The 23,453-nt window shown below is 38.2% G+C and overlaps 1 protein-coding gene across 3 annotated transcripts in view; it reads left to right on the top strand.

Moving 5' to 3' along the window:
* MYO1B (myosin IB) overlaps positions 1–23,453 on the top strand; it is a 114,089-nt gene that overhangs the window by 81,422 nt on the left and 9,214 nt on the right. The window contains exons 14-27 of one of the 3 annotated variants that reach the window (XM_061457323.1): positions 3,255–3,359; positions 4,831–4,893; positions 5,652–5,852; positions 8,175–8,401; positions 8,564–8,764; positions 10,237–10,330; positions 10,778–10,927; positions 13,054–13,122; positions 14,779–14,865; positions 15,164–15,250; positions 17,854–17,940; positions 21,060–21,134; positions 21,527–21,661; positions 22,583–22,689. In XM_061457323.1, the coding sequence (XP_061313307.1) occupies positions 3,255–3,359; positions 4,831–4,893; positions 5,652–5,852; positions 8,175–8,401; positions 8,564–8,764; positions 10,237–10,330; positions 10,778–10,927; positions 13,054–13,122; positions 14,779–14,865; positions 15,164–15,250; positions 17,854–17,940; positions 21,060–21,134; positions 21,527–21,661; positions 22,583–22,689 (1,688 nt within the window). The remainder of the gene's footprint in view (positions 1–3,254; positions 3,360–4,830; positions 4,894–5,651; positions 5,853–8,174; positions 8,402–8,563; positions 8,765–10,236; positions 10,331–10,777; positions 10,928–13,053; positions 13,123–14,778; positions 14,866–15,163; positions 15,251–17,853; positions 17,941–21,059; positions 21,135–21,526; positions 21,662–22,582; positions 22,690–23,453) is intronic. The other 2 variants (XM_061457332.1, XM_061457340.1) reach the window with 2 other exon arrangements.

Here is a 23,453-nt window from a genome sequence, read left to right as displayed (position 1 = left end):
TGTTTGGTTTCTTTGTGTCTATAAATTTGACATGACTTTAAGCTTATCTCAGGTGACATTATGTTTCCCAGCACTTTTAATTTAATTTGAGAGACTGAGTGGTGCTTTTCTTCCCCAAAGGTTACCTTTTGTATTCTGCAGTGATTTCAAAGGGATAGTTTGAAATGCTGCTATCAGAATGCATGGATTGAAGTGATGCTCTCAACATTAAAGTAGCAGAATTACAGCCTGGAAGAGAAGCTGACACTTTGAGAAATGCTGCTCTTAAATTTATTTATTTATTTTTTTCCCTAAAATTTCCTAAGAATATTTGAATTTATTAACTCTTCCTGAAATTGTGGGTCTTTCTATGTTGGTTAAAACCCTTTCTGTTTCTTAATGCAAATCGTCAGCATAAGGAGCAAGCACAGCCTCTGGTGGCTGGATCCTACCAGTTCATTTCTCCTGAATGGGTTTAGTGATGTGTTATCACTGATAATAACCATTCTTTATTGGCTTCTAAAAAACAATGTCAGAAGTCCTTTTGATCCCTTGTAGTTCTATCATAGTAATTTCAAGGAGCCTTCATTAAAAAACTGGGGGACAATTCATTTGCGAAAATAGGTCTATGCTTTGTGAAGCTTTCACATAATTAAAAATTACAGATATACATTAAGAGAGAATAAATTCACAGGCTCTGTTGCCTTACTCAGATTTGCCCTAAGATAAACTCTCTAATAGTTTTTTTCATACAGTGTTTCTTAAAACCTGTAAAAGGAAATGCCTCTTTCTGAAGTGTATTTAATTTACCAAATGTCTTCTTGTGTGTTCAAAGTTAAGTGTGTTGAGGATTTCCAAACATTTTTCCTCAGTTTGGTTGCTGTAAGTTAACTGTTAGCCTTTTGCTCTGTATCATACATAAAGAACAAAATTGCTACTGCTCTTCAATGACTCTTTTCCTGGAACAGCTATTTTCAGTGGCTTGGCAATATCGAATAGAATTTCATAGATTAAAGTGGGTGTTTTCTGAAGAAGTCTATGGATTTTGGTTTGCTTTTCTTTGGCGAGCCATAAATATCACAGATAAATCGCAAATCAGGAAGGTATCTAGCAATTACTTTAATATAATGACCTTTTAGTTAACATAGTTTAGCTGGATTTGCAGTTCAGTTTCCATCCTCTTTTGAAGATGAATACTGTGTATAATATGTGAGTGAAAAGTCCTGTAGTGCTTGTAATCAAAATAACATGTTCTTTCGGAGAAACAATCTTTCTGTGTTGGGTGGCATGCACCTGGCAGGAGGATGCAGAGTGTGTTTTACCCTTCCTCTTTGTCAAGGTGATGTGTCAATTGGGGTCCTCTTTCTTCAAACTCAATATATCTAAAGTGATGGCCTTATCTGAATGTATCAAATAAACTTTTACTCATCCTTCCTTCAGTACTCTCTCTTTCCTTCCCCATTCTCCTCAACCTTTACTGATATTTGTCTGCCAGAGATCATATATATACATATATATATGGCTTTTCGAGACAAAACAAGACACATGGTGGTTTAGAGATGTGACAGTGCAAGAATGCTGTTCTGTGTCGCACTGTGATCTGCCTCAGTCCCTTGATTTATTTGATAATCTTTGGGTAGTACCTAAAGATACACTCATCTACAAGAAGTAATACATAACATTTTTGTAGTACTTTCAGTGATGTACAAACATGATTCTGATGAAAAGACGTGGTACACTAAATAAATGCTAATAGATATATTTTGTGTTGTTATGGAAGTATAAGTACTGACTGCAGTGTATGTAATTTCTTTTTGCAACAGAATGCAGTAAGTATGACTTGTTTGCAGTGCTGATTTTGCTGCATGCCAAATTTTAACTGTCTTCTTTAGAGCTATGCAAGTTTTGCGATCTTTGATTGATAACTGCAGTTGGTGTGAGGGGCGGTTTGATGTGGCTGAGAAAGTTTGGTGATCAGCTATGATTTTGCTTTACCTAAAACTCAAATGATAAAAGTAATCTGTTCTACCTCAATATTTTCTAATCTGCTTGCGTGTTCTCAATCTCAGTTAGCAACCATATCCTTAATTTAAACATTGAAATGATTGCAGTTGCCGTTAATCATAAAAATTCTACCACCATAAGTTGGTCTTCACAGGTAATGTATAGCAGACTTATTTAATAGTTTATAAAGGCTTAGTGGTCTATTCTGCAAATTTTCAAGCTTCCTGAATAATCAAAATGTTCTTCATGACTAGTAATTAGGAAAGAAAACAAAAAAAGGAGTGGCAGAGGAGAAAGAACCCCACAACTCCAAAGCCAAGAAGAGAAAACCAGCAGCTGATACCCAAATTTACTCTTGGTTGCAGTTATTTCTCTATATACATGTATGGAATTCTTATAATGCTAATGACTGACACAAGCACTGGGAAAGTTGAATGAAGCTGCTGTTCCCCATTTCTTTGAAAGGGGCATTTTAAACCAGTCCGCAGAATGGGCACCTGGCCTCCAAACTGCACTTGTTTAAGATAATGAAGTGGTAAACCACAGCTTTTACACTGCAATCTTGGCCCTGGTGATGTCAGCAGTAAAATATCAGTTGACTTGAATGAGCAAGGACTTTACCAGTGGTATTTGGTTTCTGCAAAGACTCACACCATGCTTGTTCCCTAACCCCGTTTAATCAGAATTAGCCTTTTAGAGGATTTTTGGTTGATAAAGTTCTTTTAATTTCCCTCATTTCAGGGGGAAATTACATGAGCAGTTTGTTGGCAAGAAGGAGGTGTGTTGACCTCTGGAGCCAATAATCTCTTAACCCAGGCACAGCTGCAACCAGAATAGCAGCTTGGGCTGCGGATCTATAGTGAAATATTGGCAACTAAGTAGAAAAGAGCTAATGCTACTGTCATAGTTTTATTCATCAGAACCCACAGGAGATGACATTTTACATATGGGGACAGATTACTGCAGGCAAAACTTCTGTTGTTTGTTCCCTGACACCACAGGCGCTTTTATGACTCTTCCCCAAAATATCAATACAGAGGCATCATGAATATAGCCTACAGAGTTTTTGTCCCTCCCAATGGAGAAGGCCTCAGGGAAGGATTTGGTCTAAAATTTCCAAACTAATCTCAATAAAATATTGCCCCAACCATCATAATCACAAAGCTGGAAGGATTAGTTAATAAAGCAGCTTGTTGACTTGCAGTAACTTACTCCAGCTGAGTTCCAGGGTGTTTACGCAACAGCAAACGCAAACATGTTTTGTCTGACAGGACAACAGCTTTGAGCAATTCATTATCAACTACTGTAATGAGAAGTTGCAGCAGATCTTCATTGAACTTACCCTAAAAGAAGAGCAGGAGGAATACATACGAGAGGTAATACTTGAATGGATCTTTCCTTATTCCCTCCTCATCCTGTTGTTCCTGTGAAGATGCACAGGCATGTGTGCTAGAGCCTTTTCTTAGGGAACAGTCATTTTTTGGCATGGAGCATGTTTATGTCGGACTGTGTGGTAGTTACATTAAGCAAAAAAAAGAGTTGTGTTTGGTTTTGTTTCACGTTATGAGTTCTCCAGGTAAAAACCAGACCCAACTCTCATTCATTGGCAACAACTGGCAGTTCTGAGCAAGGGCTCATTTATTAGAAGACTAATACCACTTTCTGTATTAGTGCCACTACCCTACTGCCTGTGTTTTAGATTGCGCAGTAGTGTCTGGGGTACACCCCAGCAGTGGCCACAGCTAATCCTGTTTCAGAAGGGGCGTGGGTGGGTAAAACAATAGCACACACTATGAAAGAAACTACAAATAGATTTTTGGTTCTAGTTTTTCTTCAGTTAAGTTTTGAAGGGAGCTGTGTCAGCTTTCTGGGTAAGTTTATGATGTGCTTTGGAGCCCAGGCTGGTGTTTGATGTTATTCTGTGAGTAAACATTGAAGTTTTAATAGGTTTTAGCAGTACTCCCCATTATCTACAGAGCTCAGACAAAATACCAGCTCAGCTGTGCAAACTGGCATGCACTGTCCCTACTCAAGCTGGATGACACCATTTTGCTGTATAAACCTTTTTAAAACATAAACAATGTTCCTGCCTCATAATCTTGGGGATGATGATGAGGAAGTTTGGGAATGTCTGTCTTCTTGTTTGCATTCAGTGGTGAAACTTGAAACGTCATTACGGCCATTTGGTTCTTGAATCATATGTAAAATGCCCTGAAAGACTAAACTGTAAGAAGTACTGCAGAATGCAGATTAAGAATGGAATTAATATTTGGTTTTCCAGTCCTTTGCCCCACCAGTGTTACCTCCTGATAAGTTTTATTGCTGATATTTGAAAAAAATTAATATCTGGACAACAGCCAGATTCTGGATTTTTCAGATGGTCTCATCTAAATTTAGCTCTCTCTCTTACTCCCATTAATTAAAAAGAAAAAAAAGAAAGAAACCAAACCACTAAGAGCTTAGAAATTTTGTTCTCGGATGCTTGCACAGGAATGGGTTTACTTCCTTATTCCCTTATATCCAGTGGGATCATGGGCAGAGCAGTACTGGGCAGGCAGACACGGGAGGAGCCTGGCGGGGTGCCATGAGAGTGCATGGGAAGCTGACACGGGTGGGGGAAAGGAATGGAGAGAGGGCTTGGCAGGCACTCAAGGACAGTCATTTTGCACAGATAGTGTTAGTAGTCGATGATTGCATTTCTTTCTTAACAAATAAAATGTTGGTAAGCATACAGAATTAAATTTGGAAATAGTATCTTAGTTAACTGGAATATAATGTAATTGTCTAGAGGAGAAGCTGCCTCGGTTGTTTTCCTGTTCATACATTTTCTTTTTTTTTTTCTTATAGGGTATTGAATGGACTCATATTGAGTATTTCAACAATGCTATAATTTGTGACCTAATAGAAAATGTAAGTTATATTCAGGAATCTCCCTAAATAATTTTTCAGTGCGTAGAATGAATTTAGCTGTAAAATCTGTATGCATCTTCACGTACTTTGATTTTGTAAGCCAAGCCACTCATTGTATTAGTCATCTTATTTTATATGGTAAAAGTTTATTTTACTAATTTTTTTTTTTTTTTTTACAAGGCCATATGTTACTTTGTTAGAAATGTTCAGCAGCACCTACACAAAAAAAGAAACCAAACCCAAACAATTCTTAAATGTTTACATTTAGTTCTGTTTTCAATAGCAGATATCACGTGCTGCATTATAAATAACATTTCTTTTTATATAGAAACTAGAAAACTCAATGACTTGTTACTGAGTACTTTAGGTTACTTGTATCTAATAAGAGGACTTCTTATGGCCTTAGCAAAGCAAGAAAGATAAAATTCCTTGACAATTGGAAAAGAACAGGTTTTTAACCATTAACATGAAATGTAGGATGGTTTTACCCATAAACAGGCTACTTCCAGTTAAATTGGAGTCTGAGTAAGTTATGCGCAATTCCAAGATGAAGTTCAAGACTGCTTCTGATCTGAGAAGCAGACTTTCAAAACTGCAGATACTAAAAACCTGTTGGAAATGGGGATGAGGAAAAGAGCGAAACTTTGAGATGGCTTAAAGAACATTTTACTGGGTAGCAGAAGTCAAGCAGGAGAGAGTGATATCCTTTTTATGTGTTGGTGGAAACAAACACTAAAGCTCTTGTTTTGAAACTTCAGAACCAAACTGGAATCCTGGCCATGCTAGATGAAGAATGCCTGAGACCAGGAACTGTTACTGATGACACCTTCTTAGAAAAGCTGAACCAAGTCTGTGCCACTCACCAGCATTTTGAGAGTAGGATGAGCAAGTGCTCCCGGTTCCTCAATGACACCTCCTTGCCTCACAGCTGCTTCAGGATCCAACATTACGCTGGAAAGGTACCTGGTGAAGCAGGGAGTATGGGGTGTGTGAAGGGTGCTGCACACCTGGCTTTGGTAGAATGGGGAGGCTCTTTCTCCATTAAATGATGTTACAGTAATGGAGAAGAACTGCTTGAGTCAATAGTTGATCAAAAAATCTAGATCTCCGTAAATCTTTTCGGTCTTAAGCCTAAATTTCATGATTTGGGCTGGAAGGTTTTCAGAGATGATAGAATCATAGAATGGTTTGGGTTGGAATGGGCCTTAAAGCTCACCCAGTTCCAACCCCCTGCCGTGGGCAAGGACACCTTCCACTAGAGCAGGTTGCTCCAACCCCGTCCAACCTGGCCTTGAACACTGCCAGGGATGGGGCAGCCACAGCTTCTGTGGGCACCCTGTGCCAGCGCCTCAGCACCCTCACAGGGAAGAGCTTCTTTCTTCATAATGTCTAATCTCATTCTCCCCTCTGTCAATTTAAAGCCATTGTCCTGTTACTACATGCCCTTGTAAAAAGTCTTGCTGCTCTAGCTGAAATCAATGGCAGTTCTCCATCAAAGGAGAAAGATGTCCCACATATTTGGTGGTGAACTGCTAAGTTTCCGGAAATAAACCATTTAGAATGACAAGAATTCACACATTTGAAGGAAAGATACTTTGGAAAACATGGCCTTTGTTGCTGAACTAGCTGAAGTCCTTAGTCATGTTGATGAGAAGGTGGAGGGTTTGTACATTTGAAGAAACTGAGTTTATTTGGACAATCTGCATGTTTAAACAGATGGAAGAGAAAGCTGTATAGAGGGCTTGCAAATATATTTGCTTTTTACAACGTAAGCAGCATGAATAAATACAAGTCTGTCAGTTTTTGCTGTGTAATTCAGTATGACTTTTTATTAATTAAAATAATTTGTGAAAAGATATTTTATTAAAACAAAGTGAAGCATAGGGGTTGAAACTACACTTCTTGTTTGAATCTCCTGAACTGTTAATTTCACACATTGAAGAACATTTGGAAAGTGTTTTATTTTTCCAGCACTGTTTAATACTTCCCTAATTTTTAATGATTTCTCAATCTTACCATTTTGAATAGCTCAGTAATTTTCTCATTCAGAATAGTCTTGGAAATACCATCTTTTCAGCCTTTGAAGTGGCCATTTGTTAAATTTACGTTATGTGTTTTCCAAGAAGATTTTATAATTGCATGTAGCTTATCAGGGATTAATACTTAGATATTTCTTTGGTTGTCAAAATTAAAAGCAAATTGAAAATGCCCCAGTACTTTTAGAAGGACTTCAAACAGACTGTGTTTGAGCAGGCACTGGGGGTCTTCAATTGTTAGTGGCATTTACTTACCCAGCAGAGCAGTCAGTGAATTCCTCCTATTTTGGGAGGAATATTGTTTTTCCATCCTCAGCTGAGAATGTTTTGATCTAGTCACCGGACAACAAAAGATTGACTCTGCTTCTATGAAATACAAGCAAGTTCATATGGGCAGTTCTTGCAGCAGTGGCATTTACCACACGTCAGAAACAGAAACGTGTACTCAAAAATGCTGCCTGAGTTCCCAGTCACTTGCTGTTGTGTAAAATATGGCTATGTCTGTACCAGTTTTATTCAGTATTCTGTGTACATAGTTCATATCTACATAGAACTGAAAAATCATGAAGCTGAAGAATCTGAATTATTAATTGTCACAATTAATCAAACTAAATTCCCGACCCTCAAAAATTAAAAAGAACAGTAGCAATCTGGGATCTGCATGAAGTTCCCCTAGATGCCTCCTGGGTCTCCAGCTGCAGGTCAGAGCTTTGCATTTATGCTTGTTGTTGTTGGACTGTTTTCCTGGTAAAAGTCCTTTAAAAGAACAGTCCCCTGAGGACTGCAGATAGCTGCTTGCTGCTGTGATATCAAGAGGTGATATTTCATATCTTGTTTTAGTTAGGCAAATAATGTAAGCATTAGTACTTTGAAGGGAAAGGGTATTTTTGCTGCTATGATTCAAAAGAAAGAAAGAAAATCTTTTTTCAGCCAGAAAAAGATTGTTGGCAAGTGGTGGTCTATCACGGTTGTGATGGGAGAAGGTTTTTCCCATTTCAGACACCAGAATTGATCAGCACAAGGACCTGTTAGCAGTGTGAGAAAATGCATCTTTCTCAGATAGCATGTTCACAGCAATTTTATCCAACTAAAAGTCTTCCAAATGTCAAATTTAAAATGAAAGCTGAAATGTCTTTTGTGTTGGATAGTGAGAAAGAAGGAGAAATTGATTTCTTGGGTCAGTTTTGAAGTGGCCTATGTGATAGTACAGAACATGCTCTGATGAGAATCTTCTGTATTTATCAGGTTATGTACCAGGTGGAAGGATTTGTTGACAAAAATAATGATCTCCTGTACCGTGACCTCTCCCAGGCCATGTGGAAGGCCAGTCACTCTCTTATCAAAGCGCTGTTCCCAGAGGGGAACCCTGCTAAGATCAATCTAAAGAGACCACCAACAGCAGGTTCACAGTTCAAGGCTTCAGTGGCTACCCTGATGAAGAACCTTCAGACAAAAAATCCAAACTACATCAGGTAAATTACCCTGTGGCAAAGCTCTGGTGAACTTATGTTAGGCAAAGTTAACAAATAATACCTTGCTATCCAAGAATAAACTATTGAAATGCATAGTTTAAACTTGTATAATAGTTGTTGACATGCACAGTGCTACAAACAATTGTTTGCTTCCCTTTCCAGATGCATCAAACCCAATGACAAAAAGGCTGCACACATCTTCAATGATGCTCTGGTGTGCCACCAGATCCGCTACCTTGGTCTTCTGGAGAATGTCCGGGTCAGAAGGGCAGGTTATGCATTCAGGCAGGCGTATGAGCCTTGCCTGGAGAGGTACAAAATGCTGTGTAAGCAGACATGGCCCCACTGGAGAGGGCCAGCCAGGTAGGAAGACATCCGTATTCTTGCCTGTCCACTTCCAGTGACTGGAATTACCATCTTCCATGTGTTCTGATTATTTTTGTTTTCCTTTGAATTTAATGAACTTTCAAGTATTTTTAAAGTAAATTAAAAAGTAGGCCAGTGTGGCTCAGGTGTTTTACTTGTATGTTGTTCTTTAGCATCTTGTTCCAGATTTTGGATGAGTTCACTCACTGGGAACTTTCATTAACTTTTCATTAGGCTAAAAATTAACAGTTCTTTGGCAAAGGTGATGATTTTAGTGATTTTGGAACTAGATGATCTTAAGGTCCTTTCCAACCCTAACGATTCTATGAACTGATCTACTGATGGAAAGGGTTTTGCATATGAAAAAGGAGACCATGTTGGCTTTAGAATATATTTCAGCCTTTACTCATTTGGGCCTGAAAGAGAGTAGGGGGCTACGGAGGAAAGGGAGAAGAGAGGCTGGAGTGGAATCAGAATCACTAGAGGGTCTGGGATGATCAGAAGGACACTTTAAAGTGTAGGAATACCCATTTCTTTGAAAGCAGGCACTCAATCTTCCTCTGTCCTTTCAAGAATGATATTACATAATGATTGGTGAACAACTATGAGATAATATCTTTTGCAAATAAATTGTATCAAATCTATAATTTTAAATTGCATGATATTCACATGTTTTTCAGATAATGTCCTATTTAGGCAAATGGGCTTCTCAATTCTTTTTACACTTGGCCACCAATAGCATGTTTTAAATTTCTTTCATAATAGTTTCATACCTTTAGCTACAATTTAAAACTTTACGTTATCAAGATAATGGTGGAGGTGCAGTATTGATAACAATGACATTGTTAATCATCACTAGGATCAGTGCAATTCATAGAATCGTGGAATCGTTTGGGTTGAAAGGGACCTTAAAGCTCACCCAGTTCCAATCCCCTGCCATGGGCAGGGATGCCTTCCACTAGAGCAGGTTGCTCCAAGCCCATCCAGCCTGGCCTTGAGCACTGCCAGGGATTGGGCAGCCACAGCTTCTCTGGGCAATCTGTTCTGTTTTCTATTTTTGTTGACACTTAGAAAATGCAGTTGGTAGAGTGTGGAACATGAGCATTTGTCAAATTTGTCAGTCTTTATTTCACATTTTGATGTTAATGTGAGATCCCTCCCTTTTTCCTTCTTTTTTTTAATAAAATTATTACAGATACAAGAGGAAAAAATAGGCCATTGCTGATGCTGTTAACAAAATTGCCTTTTTCTCCATCAAATTATTTTGAATCTTTACAGTGATTATCCTTGCCTTTAGCCAAGTAACCAGTGAGTAAATGAGTTAGGTCTTCAATCTTCTTGTGTCAAGCACAATTTGAGAATTTAAAATACGCTTTCATATACTTTCAATAAATTATTCTTTGAGTGTGTAAACTAAGAAGTTTTAGAGCTGGAAGTCATGTTTGTTAAGCTCATTTGCTTCTTATTAGGGCTGGAGTAGAAGTCCTGTTTAATGAATTGGAAATCCCTGAAGAAGAATTTTCCTTTGGTAGATCAAAGATATTCATCCGCAACCCAAGAACAGTAAGTGAAAAATGTCTTCTGCAAAGTCAAGCCATCTTTCATAAGGGTAGCCTGTTACAAACAGCATAATTCACTAGTTGGTTACTACAGATTTTTCTAGACACAGCACTTTGATACAGTGCTGTGAAATTCAGCACTAAAAAAAAGGCACTTTTTAATGTTAGGCCCATTAAAATTGAAGCGAGTCAAGACTCTACAATAGTTGTCAGCCTAAATTTAATGTTACTTTTGTGTGCCAACTTGTGACAGTGTATCTGACACAAACTTTGTTGGTGTATCTGCCTATAGCTCTGGAGGTGAATAAACCAAAAGATGTCTGAGGGGGGACTTGAATAAAGGAGAGATTTCTCTTACAATAATTGTGCTTATGGGTTTTTTTCTGGTTTCTTCTCCCCTGCTGTTTTTCTCCCAATGTCAACCAAAACCCTAAAAAAAACCCAAACTCAGCTCTTCAAGCTAGAAGATCTGAGAAAGCAGCGGTTGGAGGATTTGGCTACTCTAATTGAGAAGATTTATAGAGGTTGGAAGTGCCGTACACGCTTCTTGTTAATGAAGAAAAGCCAGATTGTGATTGCTTCCTGGTACAGGAGATATGCAGTAAGATACTATCCTTACTAAATGGGGGTTCTTTTCATTGTTTAATACATTTTTTCATATAACCTTGATAGTATATTTCATATGATATGTATAGGAAACTGTTGGAAGAATTCAATTTTATGTTAATATTTAAATACCAGTAATGTGAATAAAGACGATTTAGTTGCTGTAGGCCACTAAATGTTTACATTGCGCTTAAGTAAGTAAAAAGCTCACCAGAGCTTCTTTAGATTTGGGAGAGCAGGATTTTGTGGCCCATCTGGGAAGAGCCTTTCTCATTCAGGTAAAATGGTGGCACTTATGGTGCTTTCATAAAGTATGGTTAATGAGTAAAATATATTCAGTAATATACATCTGCAATTGTGTGGAATTCAGTCATTCTTCAGGCTTTTTGTATTTTTGCCTTATTTGGAATCCTTGCATTTGAGGCTCAAGAATGCTGCTTGGGAGGATCTCAGGGGCTTATTTTAATAATAGCTCATAAGCCTCGTAGTTCAGTGTTGTTATTGATTTAGTTCTAAACTAGTTTCAGATCTGTTTGCACAGAATCCCTTGTACAGAACACTGGGTATTCTGTGTCATGAAGTGAACAGTATTGTTATGACCCTTTAATGTCTTTGTCAGTAAATGAGATTAATATGATAAAAAAAGTTTTACTGTTTTTAAGTTTTAAAACAATTCTTAAACATCTCAGCTGCATTTTATTACTGTGTGCATATCAGAAAGCTTGTTAAAATATATGATATGGAAAGAAAGCATTTTAAACTGCAAGTTGCAGAATTGACAATCGCTGTTTTTCATTTGACAAGCACTTCTGTTTGTCACCTTGAAAGCCATTAGTGTTTGCTTCAGTTATCTTGGATAATTAGAGAGAAGTATAGATCATTTGGAAAAAGTATGAATAAATGTTGGGGTTTTTTGAACTTCTGTGGCAGAATGCACTATTTCTGCAAACAGCATTATTACAGAATTGCATTGTGCCCATATGGCTTCATTATGATCTCATACAATCTTATGAACTAAAAGTGGAGTTCCACAGCTAGATTGGTACAAATTTTAATATAAAGAAATGGACAAAGCCCCGTGTGACCAAGTTCACATTGCTGTTGATTTCTTAACTGTAGACTTTTATTGGTTCACTGGTGGAGCATGGCAGCAGTTGTCTTTGAATACAGGAAGCAGTCATAGCGACACCCTCAATTACTTAGAGGTGACAATAGTGATATTTCTTCAGCCTCTTCAGGCAGATGTAGGGCACCATTCTCCTAACCCAACATGATTGCTAGGCACTGTGATTCATAAGGAATCCCTTGCATGAACAAAGCTTTTTGACAACTCCTTGTGCTGGAGGCTTCACTAAAGGATCTGCAGACACTTGCCTGTCTGTTCCATTTCAAGGAATGACATGTCAGTCATGGCATGCATGTGGCTTAGAGGGGATTCTCTCTAGCTTGCTCGCAGGGCTGTTCACTGTAATTGAGTGAGCTGAGTGTCACACTAAAAGCCTTGTTGCAAAGTCTGTCAATTGTTGTTCACTTAGTGTTATACTAATCACTGGACTACTAGAAAACTGAGCTTTTTAGAAGGAAAATGTTCAGTTGTCCAGGAAATTTATTGTTCAAACTGGCATACTTGGATAATATTCCATCATGTCATTCAGGAATCCATGGGTTTTCTTTTTTCTGGTTCCTAAGTTATTGTCAGCATTTGGTATTATAAACAGGCTGTGGGTGATAGGAACAGCACAGGTCTATGAAAAGATGGTAAAAGCTTAGCCAACAAACCTGAGCATTTATTTGTATGCAACTCTGTTGGTGAGGAAGGCAAATAAAGCTGTTACTGTTAGTATTTAATCCATGTCACTTTTGTGCTGCTGACACGAATTTAGTGTTTCTGTAAATAGAGAGTGGCATTGTCCATGCAGCATTGTTGATGTGCTTTGTTTCCCCTCGAGTTGAACACAGAATCTACGCTCTGATCTGCTTGGTCAAAAACTGTTGACTTTTTGCATGTAGTGCTTGTGTCCTTAATTGTACTAGCAAGTGTTAGTAAGGGAAGTCTTATTATGCGGTATTTTAAAATTGCAATATTCGGTTCTAAGCATCACATATTTATTTCCAATACAGCAACAAAAAAAGTATCAGAAGATAAAGAGTTCGGCTATTATAGTACAGTCCTACATCAGAGGATGGAAGGTGAGTTCCCTGTTGCTGTGGCTAAGTCTGCATAGTGAGTCAGAAAATAGCAGGTCAGAAAATCCATTCCAAATGCACTGCGCCTTCCAACTTCAATGCCTTTTGTCTATTGAGCTGTGGCTGTGCCATAGCTGTTGTTCAATACTCGTGTTTGCCACAGAAGTGGTGAATTTGGGACATCTGCATGCAGCCTGGGCTGTAAATCCCTTCAAACAGTGCAAGGGGAAGGCTGGAATCACACTGAACTACTCTTGTTATCCTTGGGGGATCCTCTGACAGATGATTTGGAGAGAGATACACTCTTTACATGGGCTGGAGTGTGAATGAGTGAATCTGGTGTTCAGAGCAGACCTAGGTACATGCTAGGCACCGCAGCAGCTCCAGAGTGGAATGGTCAGGGACTCTGCCACTGGGCTTACAAAAACTATAACATTGGACTGATTGGACTGGTAGAAATAAGTTGTGGTTGGAGTTTATTTTACAATTAACAGGATTCTCAGAGAATGAACAAAATAAAAGAAGGCTTAAAATAAAGAGCTTGTGTCACCTGTGCAGTGTGTTACTTGGGTTAATCTTCGATTCTCTGTGTGCTACATGGAGGGGTGAAAGTACTGTACTCAACTTGTGTTGGGCAAGTACTTTATTGCTGTTTTCTTGTCCTCTGCCTCAATTTGCTACAACTTTGCTTCTTTGAGAGGTTTGTATTTCGTGAAGGTATAATCCCTCAGCCATAGCAGGGACTTAAGGAGTAATGCTGTAATAAGAGGTAAAAACGAGGTTAACAGCTCACATGAAAGCAGCCACAGTGCTTAAAGCAACTACTGCTGTTCAGCTTCAGAAAAAAATGTCCCTGGGCTCCTCTGTTTCCTTATTAACCTTTCTCTACCCCACTAAATCTGGCTTTCTCCTCTAGGGAAGAGAAAACTGCCTTTAATTCTGGAGTCGGTTCCCTTCCTGTCAGGGAAGGAAGGGGCTACAGTTACTAGCTATAGGTGTAAACAGCCCTTTCCTGCCCAGAAGGTTTTAAAGTTTGCCAGCAATAAGCTGGTGAAATTTGATTTTACTATTTTTCTTGATTTTTACTTTGTCTTCATTATTTTGTTTAAATGAGTTAAAAATATCCTTTCAGTCCAACTATTGACCTACTGTCTTTTCCCATGAGTGTTACTTGAAGAAAACTGGGTAAAAGCATCATCTCGAGTTATGATTTTCGTTTACTATTGGAGAACATGCTCTTCTGTGGTAGCACTGCCATGGATGAAAGCCTGGTATGGCAGCAGCCTTTAGTGTGACCTAAAGACAGGCAATTTACTTGTGATTTATTCTTATTGCAGTCTAAATGGATAAGACGTATACTGTGTGGAGGAAAAGTGTTGCCATTGTACAGACAGGCATACAGATATCTCAGATGATGCGGCAGATCTGGGCGAAATCTAAACATTGAGCTAAGGTCCCCTGAACTACCACTCCCAAACTCTCCCTTGTGAACAGAATCCTCTCTGGAGCAGTGAATGTTAGGCTGCGTATCATTTATGACTCTATTTGCTTGGGGATTTGGAGGTGGTGTGTTTTGGCTTTGCCTAATTTCCAGGTTGTAGTGCCTTGGTTTAAAATCATTATTTTTTTGAATAAAATAACTTTTTCAATTGTTTACAGGCTCGGAAACTTCTCCGGGAACTTAAGCATCAGAAGCGTTGTAATGAGGCTGCCACAATAATTGCTGCTTATTGGCATGGTACCCAGGTAAGAAAATGGTAACAAATGGTGCATTTAATTGTCTCTAGGTAGATAGAATGAAGAAGGCTCTTCAGGATAAAGTTATCTGGGAATATTTTCAGTGGCTTAAACTGCTGATTTTTTACTTCTGCTTCTCTTTGCTCCTAACATGTTCTAGCTGGTGCAGTCTGGGAAGCTGGGACATGCTTTAGTATTTGCTGGTTTTAATGACTGGTTTCTTTCTCTCTTTCTTGCACCATTGGGAACTTGCAGTAACCTTTTCTTTCCTAAGCTTTTCTATATCCCATTTTCAAATGCATCACAGGCGCGAAGGGAACTGAGACGACTGAAGGAGGAGGCTAGAAATAAACATGCTATTGCTGTTATTTGGGCTTACTGGCTTGGATATAAGGTATTTCATGCACATATCACATGCCCCTCTCCATTACCCAACAATAGAAACATTTAATCAGTAGTAGATGGTGAGAATTAATGACTAATACAGTTGATTTGAATAGAGCATGATCATTGATTCCTCTCATTTCCATCCATGCCACACTTAATAAATCTGACAACATTCTGTATGTCAGTTTTTTGTAGAGTAGGAAATTCTTTGCATGGCAACCAGGTAGTGATTTGCACTAACAAGCAATAAAACTAGATTAAAAATTACTAGATTAGATTATCCTCAAATTAGGAAATGCATTTAACTACATGTAAATATGCAAAGCATGGTTTGGGGGAGGGGGGAGAAGGTTGTGTTTTTTGATGTGTTCCCCCTGCCCTTAACAAGTGCTTTCAGTGACACTGTACCAGTGGTCCGATGGAGATTTTCACCAGGTTGTATATTCTGCACCCTGGGCAGGCTTCATTTACAAGTTCAAACCAATACTCTTAAATTCTACTAAATTGTAGTTTTAATTGGTTTAATTGATTCTCTGGTTGTGATTTGAACCAGTGAGAAAATTTCTCTCAGTACAAGTGAAGCATGGTTTTACGACCTGATCTTTTAGCAGAAAATTATGTTAGTTTGCAATTCTAAACTTACAGTCCTAGAAAAATCCCAGGAATTCCAGCATCAGCTGTTTGTTTTCAGAAGCAAAGTCCCACTGAAAGATTCTTGCTAATCCCCAGCCTGCAGTTGTGGGTTATGTGAACATTTGAAATGCTGTTCACTAGTGGTCAAAAATTTAATGGTTTCGATTAATAAATTCATAATTTAGTTGAAAACTATGATCAGGAAACACATGAAGCTTAAAACATTTTCCAGATATTATTTAGGGGAGGTGTGTGTGAGGGGGGATGTTGTCAGGACAGCTTGCCAGCTAGGTGGAGAAATGGGCTCAAGTTACATCTGGAGTATAATGCTGAGTTTGACCTTTGCAATTTTGATATAAATCTAATAAATTTCTAATGAAATGGCAGCCCTGGGAATCCAAACAAATGTACAGAATTTCCCTCATACCAGAGAGACTTTGAAACTCTTCAGTTCTAGCTTGTAATTAGGTGCTATGTAATTGTACAGACACGCTGTTTCCACTGTGTTTGTTTAAATGCAGTATATTGATAATTTATGTTACTTTTAACCAGAGGTCGTTTCACCAAAAAGCATTTTCTCAGTGCTGCAGAACTGATACTTACTTTCACAGGTTTAAGGTTTTCTTTAGAATCAAAAAGGGCACATCCAGGAAGTGGATGCAATAGTGTTAACTGTGTGGAAGCTTCTCATTTAATAGATCTGGATAATTTTAAACATATTTTAGTAGCTATTTTTGTCAATTGGCTCACATTAAAAATCGCTTCCTTATTCCTTAAATATTCCTTAAATAATTACACTGAATTAAGATTAGAAAAATAATTACTGTGTCTGATAAGAGATAAAACTTGCTCTTGGTGTGATGTTTTCTCTTTTCCCAGGGGAATATTTAAAACAAGTTTCTAAAAGTTTTCATCAGAGATTGCTTGATTTACCAAAAAATTAATAAATAAACAAACAAATACAACCAACCAAGCAAACAAGCAAAAAAGCTGTGAACCTCAAGTCCTCAGTTTTCTTCCTTTTCACAGACAGGCAAACACTTAGCTTGGCAGAGTCCTTGTTTTTACAGTACTGTATAGTAGGAGCTTTTGTTCCAAGCAGATGGGTGAAAATATGTTCTTTGATATGGTATTCTTTGGCCTACACCTAATGCCAATTAACCTTCCTAGCTACATCAGAGAAAGGTAACTGGCACAGGCTGGAACTGCTGTTGCACAAGTCTGGCTGACAACACAGAACTTGACAAGTGCAAATACATGGATAGAACTGCTCTGACTGATCCTCTAATACTGGAACTCTTTGTTTTAATTGACTTTTATCATCAGATAACTGAATAACAAATATACCGGTGTTTCCTAAAATGTGAGATTCTGTTAAGTTGTCCACACATGCCTTTGTGTTTAGAATACTTTGCAAACTGCTTTCCTAAAATGGGAATGATTGATAAAATGTAGGTAGGTGCCTATCTCTTTGTACATGCAGAAGGCACTAGGTTCGGGGAAGTTTACCCTTTCATTCCATAAAGACAGACATAATTTACCAGGCTGGAGACACTTTTCTTTTACATAAAGATCAAAATAAAAAGTAACCTCCAGAATAAAAGCCTTCAATAGAGCACTGGTAATTCATCATTACATAGATAGTTTCAGAGTTGATTCTTTTCTGCCCAAGCACTTGCCAATGGAAGTTACCAGATAGGGAGGTTAGTAAACACTGATTCTTGTACACATCATTTTGATCATGCAACTGCAGGCAAAGGTCTCCATTAGAATCAAGTTATAGCTACTTGCCACTGACCTCCCGTGTGGCTTCACACCAATTCACACTGACACATTGGGTTTTAAAGGTTAAACGCTATTCTTCATCTTTCCGTATCTTGAATGTAAGTTGGCTGTTCTGTTTGGGAGAAGCCTTTTCCTAGTGGTTGTGCTATCTGCATCGGGCTGTCTCTTTTGTTCACTATCTAAACCTTTTAGGCTCGAAGGGAATTGAAACGCTTGAAGGAGGAGGCTAGGCGTAAGCATGCTGTTGCAGTCATTTGGGCTTACTGGCTTGGACTGAAGGTACTTTCTCAAACACTCCCATCTGTCAACTTGAACTCAATAAGTGTGGCACCTTACTAACACTTAATAAACAAGCAGTTATCTGGGCTCACTCGTAGAGATGGTTTTTACACAGAATGGCATTGTTTAATTTTGTCATGGACTGTACCAAAAATACATAAGCTGAAAATGCCTCATTTACAGCAGTATTTGGGCATCTGGTTTTTAGAATCAGGAATTTAATTTAGAATCAGGAATTTCAGCTTTCAAGTGAAAGACAAATGGCAGATTAAAGGGACTCTGTCACGGTTGTTGACTTATAAACCTGACCTACATTGGCAAATATCCTATAAGGAAAGATTACAAGGATGTATTTTCTTATTGTGACCTCTGCTTGTTTGAATGGGAAGTAAGGTGGAGCTGTCTGACTCTCACTGCTGCTCATGTTAGACCCCTGACCCCAGTGTCAAGGGCATGGTGTAAAGCAATTGATACTGTCCTGTTGCTTCCATCATCGTTTTTAGGGCATGGCATTGCATGCAGTTACCTATGGCTTGTGGCAGCCATGAATTCCTAGAAAAACTGAGATGTACGAGGGTCTTTTGTTTTTTATCCCTTGCTTTCAAAGGCTGGTTGGCAAAAGAAAACACATTTGTAATCTGGAAAAGTGTAGTTCTGGTCTGTAAATAGACTATGAAAATGGCATCTTGAGATGTTTCAGGTCTGCTCCCAGATAATTTACATCATACAGTTTTCAAACATAGTTTGACAGATGCAGTCTTGAAGAACTGTGGAAATCTGAATCAGTTTTGCTTGGCCGGGTGTCACTTTTGCTAATTAGGGATATTGTAGACTTCAGGAATATAAAAGGGAATAATTAATTCGATAATGCAAAGTCCAGCTCTCATATTCTCATACTTACTCTAACAATGCTGGAGTGGGAAAAATAATTACAAAACAATTATATATATGTATATTATGTATATAAAAACATCCATTACAATACATACATGGAAGCCAGAGCTGGAAATACAAAGGAGCCGTTTTAAGAAGTCACTCTGCAGATCAGAATCACACTGTGGGTACTTCTGCCAAAGTGGGTCTGGTTTTATGACTTTAAAACAAGAATATGTCCCTGCTGAGAACTCAGAGGCTGTTTCATATCAAACAGCAGCATTTAAATGAAAACTGATGAAACCAAAATCTTTAAGGCACATTACAGCAGAAATATGTTTTTGCCTGTCTGTGGTGTGGTTTTTCAATGTATTTTTTACTAGTGTAAGCAGCATTACCATCTCACCTAAAATACGCAGATTTTTCTGAATGAGAACATAGTCTGTAATTACAATATATCACTGTTGCCACAGACAGTTCTTATTAGATGTCAAAGTATTTTCAACCATGACATATGAAACTAAAGATTTAAAGTTGATACAAGTGATCAAGATTAAACTATTAATTATTGAGGGTTGGGGGTTTTTTAATGGTACGGTAAGTGTATTTTAATAGCATTTGTGATACTTTCCAGATTTAGGCTTTTCTGGAACGGCTTGCATTTTTCAGTGCTTGCTTTGCAGCTTCCCTCCAGCGCCAATAGGACATGTGGGTGTAGATTAGTCCCTTTGTTCCAAACTAATTTGCACACTTTGCAGCTCACGGAGAATAATATAAAGCAACAGCATTAAAGAGGGTCTGTGAGAACATGGTGAGATTTGGGATGATTGTGGTTGGAGTGGCTTTAAGTGTGTTAATTTCCATCCCTGAATAAGTAGTAATGGATGTACACTAATTATAGAGCACTAAACCTTACACAAAATCAGTGAATAAGAACTCTAATAATTTTTTCCTACAAAGTGAGGAGGAAAAAATTATGTGCTGTATTTGCATAGAATGATGACGACTGAATGCTGCCAGTCATGTTGGTGCATTTTAATCTGTAATTAAACAAAATCCATTTATCGGGTGTGTGTGTGTTAATCCCAGAATGGTGACAGATTCTTGCTTCCAAAATGCTGGCTTATCTTAAAATGCATGACACTCAGTATAGGGCAGAAGGTGTGCCAGGGTAAGCCAAGCAAATTTTTTCTTACAAGTTGATGTGGGTTTTTCTTCTATGGGTTTTCCCTTACTTTCTGGTTACAGTGAACTCGGCAGCACACAGCGAGTAGCTAAAACCGCTAAATTTGCTGTGGGGCAAATGAAGTAAAACTACAATGTTTTCCCTGGTTTTTGCTCTAAACCTGTAACAGGTGTGTTGCTGCTGTGCCAAAGTTTGGGGAAAGCTGGGGGATGTTTCAGCTAACTTTATGTGAGCTTGGGCTCCACATAAAACTGCAAACCAGTTGTGCTCAGATTGCGCTTTCTGCAGGGAGGAATATAGGTAGTCTGCTAAGTAGCGTTCTTAGGAATATGAAGGGGAAAACAAGTGTTCTGAAACTTGGATTTGCCAGCATGTATTAAAAATGGGTGTCACCTGCAAAATGGTTCTCAGTGATTCCTTGTTGTAAGTAAATTTCAGTAGTAAATATCAAGCTTGCTGATATCAAGCAACCTTTGTGTTGATTCTTTGCTCTTACATGGCAGCAAAATCTTATTTTCCTTTTGGGACAAAGACTGCTTGTGTGAAAAGAGATTTTTCATGCATAAGTCTGCTCTGGAAAAAAAAAACCCACCCTTACAGAAACTCTGTGTATTAAGAATCTCAAAGGAGAAAAATCAGAAATATTTAACCAGTCAATTATGTAATTAACATCAGCTCAGTGTCACTTTAGACACAATAAAATATCTAGCACTGTTGATATCTCACTTTATCCAATCTAACTTTATGCAAAACCCCATGAAAATAATTCATGCTGTGAATTCAACAATATTTTAATAGGTTACCTTTTCAGAGGAAAGCATTCCACATTGTCTGTTGAATTTGCAAATGACTGTGCTCAGCCGAGGTGACTTTCTGACCACTCAGTCCATGGTCTGGTTCATATATTTTAAGTGTACCCAGTTATTGTTCCTATTTCAGGGAACACTGTGCATGTTTATGTGCCTTTTTAGTATTTTCTGCCATAGAACTTTATAGTACAGCGCCTGTACAAAGGGATTCATGTGTTGTATTCACTTTAAGGGTTTGTTTAATTTTTTAGGTCCGTAGAGAGTACAGGAAATTCTTCAGAGCCAATGCTGGAAGAAAAATCTATGAATTTACCCTTCAGAGACTTGTATGTATATATCTGCATGAAGCACATTGCATTTTCTGTGTTTTGAAGTTTTTGTTTGATAGCAAAAGTAACAGCTGTGTTATGGCGTTAATAGTCTTTGTAAGGAAATGTCTAAGCTAAGCATATGGAAAATTGACAAATAGTCAGCTGTTGTAAGGAAAGGATAGTGGTAGTGTTTTGAAGGTATGGGAAGGGTACTAACTAAGCATTGGTATCTAAATCTGCAGTTCTCAGTATACCTGGCATCTTAAATCCATATCCAGGTTTGTGAAAGCTGAGAGTTGAGTTTGGTGGCTGTGCTTTTAATCACAGAGCATCTGCTTTTCCTTCCTTATATCAGTAACTCTGGTATTTGAACATTATTAAAACATCTTGCTTTAATTTTGTCACAGATGCAAAAATACTTCCTGGAAATGAAGAATAAGATGCCTTCTTTATCACCAATAGATAAGAACTGGCCAGCAAGACCTTACCTTTTCTTGGACTCAACTCACAAGGAGCTAAAGAGGATTTTCCATTTGTGGAGGGTAGGATACATCCTAGTCCAGTCTATACAGAACTTCATCATGATTTCCAATAGTTTTGTTCATGAAGGGCCTATTTTTAGGATGTATTTCTTCCCGTTCCAGCCCGGATGATTTTATTACTTTGGAAGATGTATGGATTTTGATCATTATCTTTGGCCTGCAAGGGTATAACTATCCTGCCTACTGCTTTCTGGGGCTGAGGAGGGAGGATTGCTTCCTGCCATCAGCTTTTAACGTAACAGTAAAACTGTACGCCTGTTGCCTGTTAATTGGTAGCTTATAATACTTGTGACCGTGGCCAGGACTGGGGCTAGGTCTTAGGCCAGCACTGGAAGTACTGGCTGGATTTTTTTACTGAAGAACTGTGTTTAGCTGAGAATTGGTTTGGATCTTTGGATAGAGAAAACACTGAGAATCTGTAGAAGTGCCGATGATTTGTTTTACTGGTCTTGTGGGCTGTGTTTTCTGTGAATTGTCAAGGAACAGCTTTTCTTACTGAGCCTGCAAAATTCATTCTCTCAGCTGTGTTTTGTTCTTTCTTACATAAACTTCCACAATGGTGGAACTATATATATATGTATATATATATGTTTATGTTTCTGTAAACCTTTTTAGCACAGTCTTCCAGTGACTGGTATCTGATATAATAAGCTTGTGTTCAAACGCAACATGCTTAAATTGAGACAGTTTAGACGCTGGTTTTGGTGTAATTCAGAACTATCTAGAATGGGTGAGGAGAAAACCACCTCTGTTGCCTCTTACTGTGTTACAGTGGCATGTAGGATGGAGCTGAGTCACTTCAGAACTATACAAGGAATGTGCATCTTGAGCAATAAGCAAACACGAGTCTGTGGTGCTGCTGCTTCAGATCAGATCAGGAAGGATAATTTTTGGGTTTGCTTAATATATTGTGTTTTGTAGTGTAAAAAGTACAGAGACCAATTCACAGATCAGCAGAAGCTTATATATGAAGAAAAACTGGAAGCAAGTGAACTTTTCAAGGACAAGAAGGCTTTATATCCAGCCAGGTAATGACTTATTCTACTGCTTCTAGTGTACAATAAAGTCAATATCCATACATAGATTTAGGAAACCAAGCAAGATTTTGCTTTTTATATTAAGCAGTAAAGTGCATTTTCCTTGTTTGATGATGTCCCTCCATCATTTTACTTTACAATCCTGCAAATTGACCTCAGTTTGCTTCTAACACAGATGTTGTTGCAGCCCACTAATCCTGTGATACTGAGCACTTCTGTCCAGAAGCCATGATGTTCTGTTGTTCTAACCCTCCATGACCTCTTCACATTGTAAAAGCTTGGAGAACTTACAGAAGGGAATAACTCTCACCCTTTCCCCTAGTTTCCATCATGCTGGTTTCTGCAACCAATAAATGTAGAGTGAATTGGAAGGCTGTAAGTGACCATGTCACTCTCAGATGAGGTGTGCCAGGGAATTCTCTTAGTTCAGACTCAGTGCATTCACCATAATGCTCTAATGTGAAGACTAGGTAATTTAAGAGTTAGATCATTGGTATGTATCTATTTAAAAGGATACTTAAAAATATATATACTTAAAGTGCTTAAAAATTTGAAGGGGGCTTTTTAAAAATGTATAATCTTTGCAAATAAGTTTTTTGGTTTCTCTGGTTACTGAGTTCCTAAAAACTGATAAATTCTTGTCATTGCAGTCTGCAGATCTAGCATTACTCAAAGTAGTATCTGATTACTCAGTAGTATCTGATGTTGCATAAGGAATGTACTTCTTTTGCGTCGATAAAACTGACAAATATAGG

The sequence above is a fragment of the Pezoporus flaviventris genome, unplaced genomic scaffold (genome assembly GCF_033815535.1).
Source record: "Pezoporus flaviventris isolate CSIRO_AGI_PZ_B2104156 unplaced genomic scaffold, CSIRO_AGI_Pfla_v1 ptg000001l, whole genome shotgun sequence".
NCBI classification, from domain to species: Eukaryota; Metazoa; Chordata; class Aves; order Psittaciformes; family Psittacidae; genus Pezoporus; species Pezoporus flaviventris.
The sequence above is the reverse complement of the archived record's forward strand: the minus strand, read 5'-3'. Positions and strand labels throughout refer to the sequence as shown.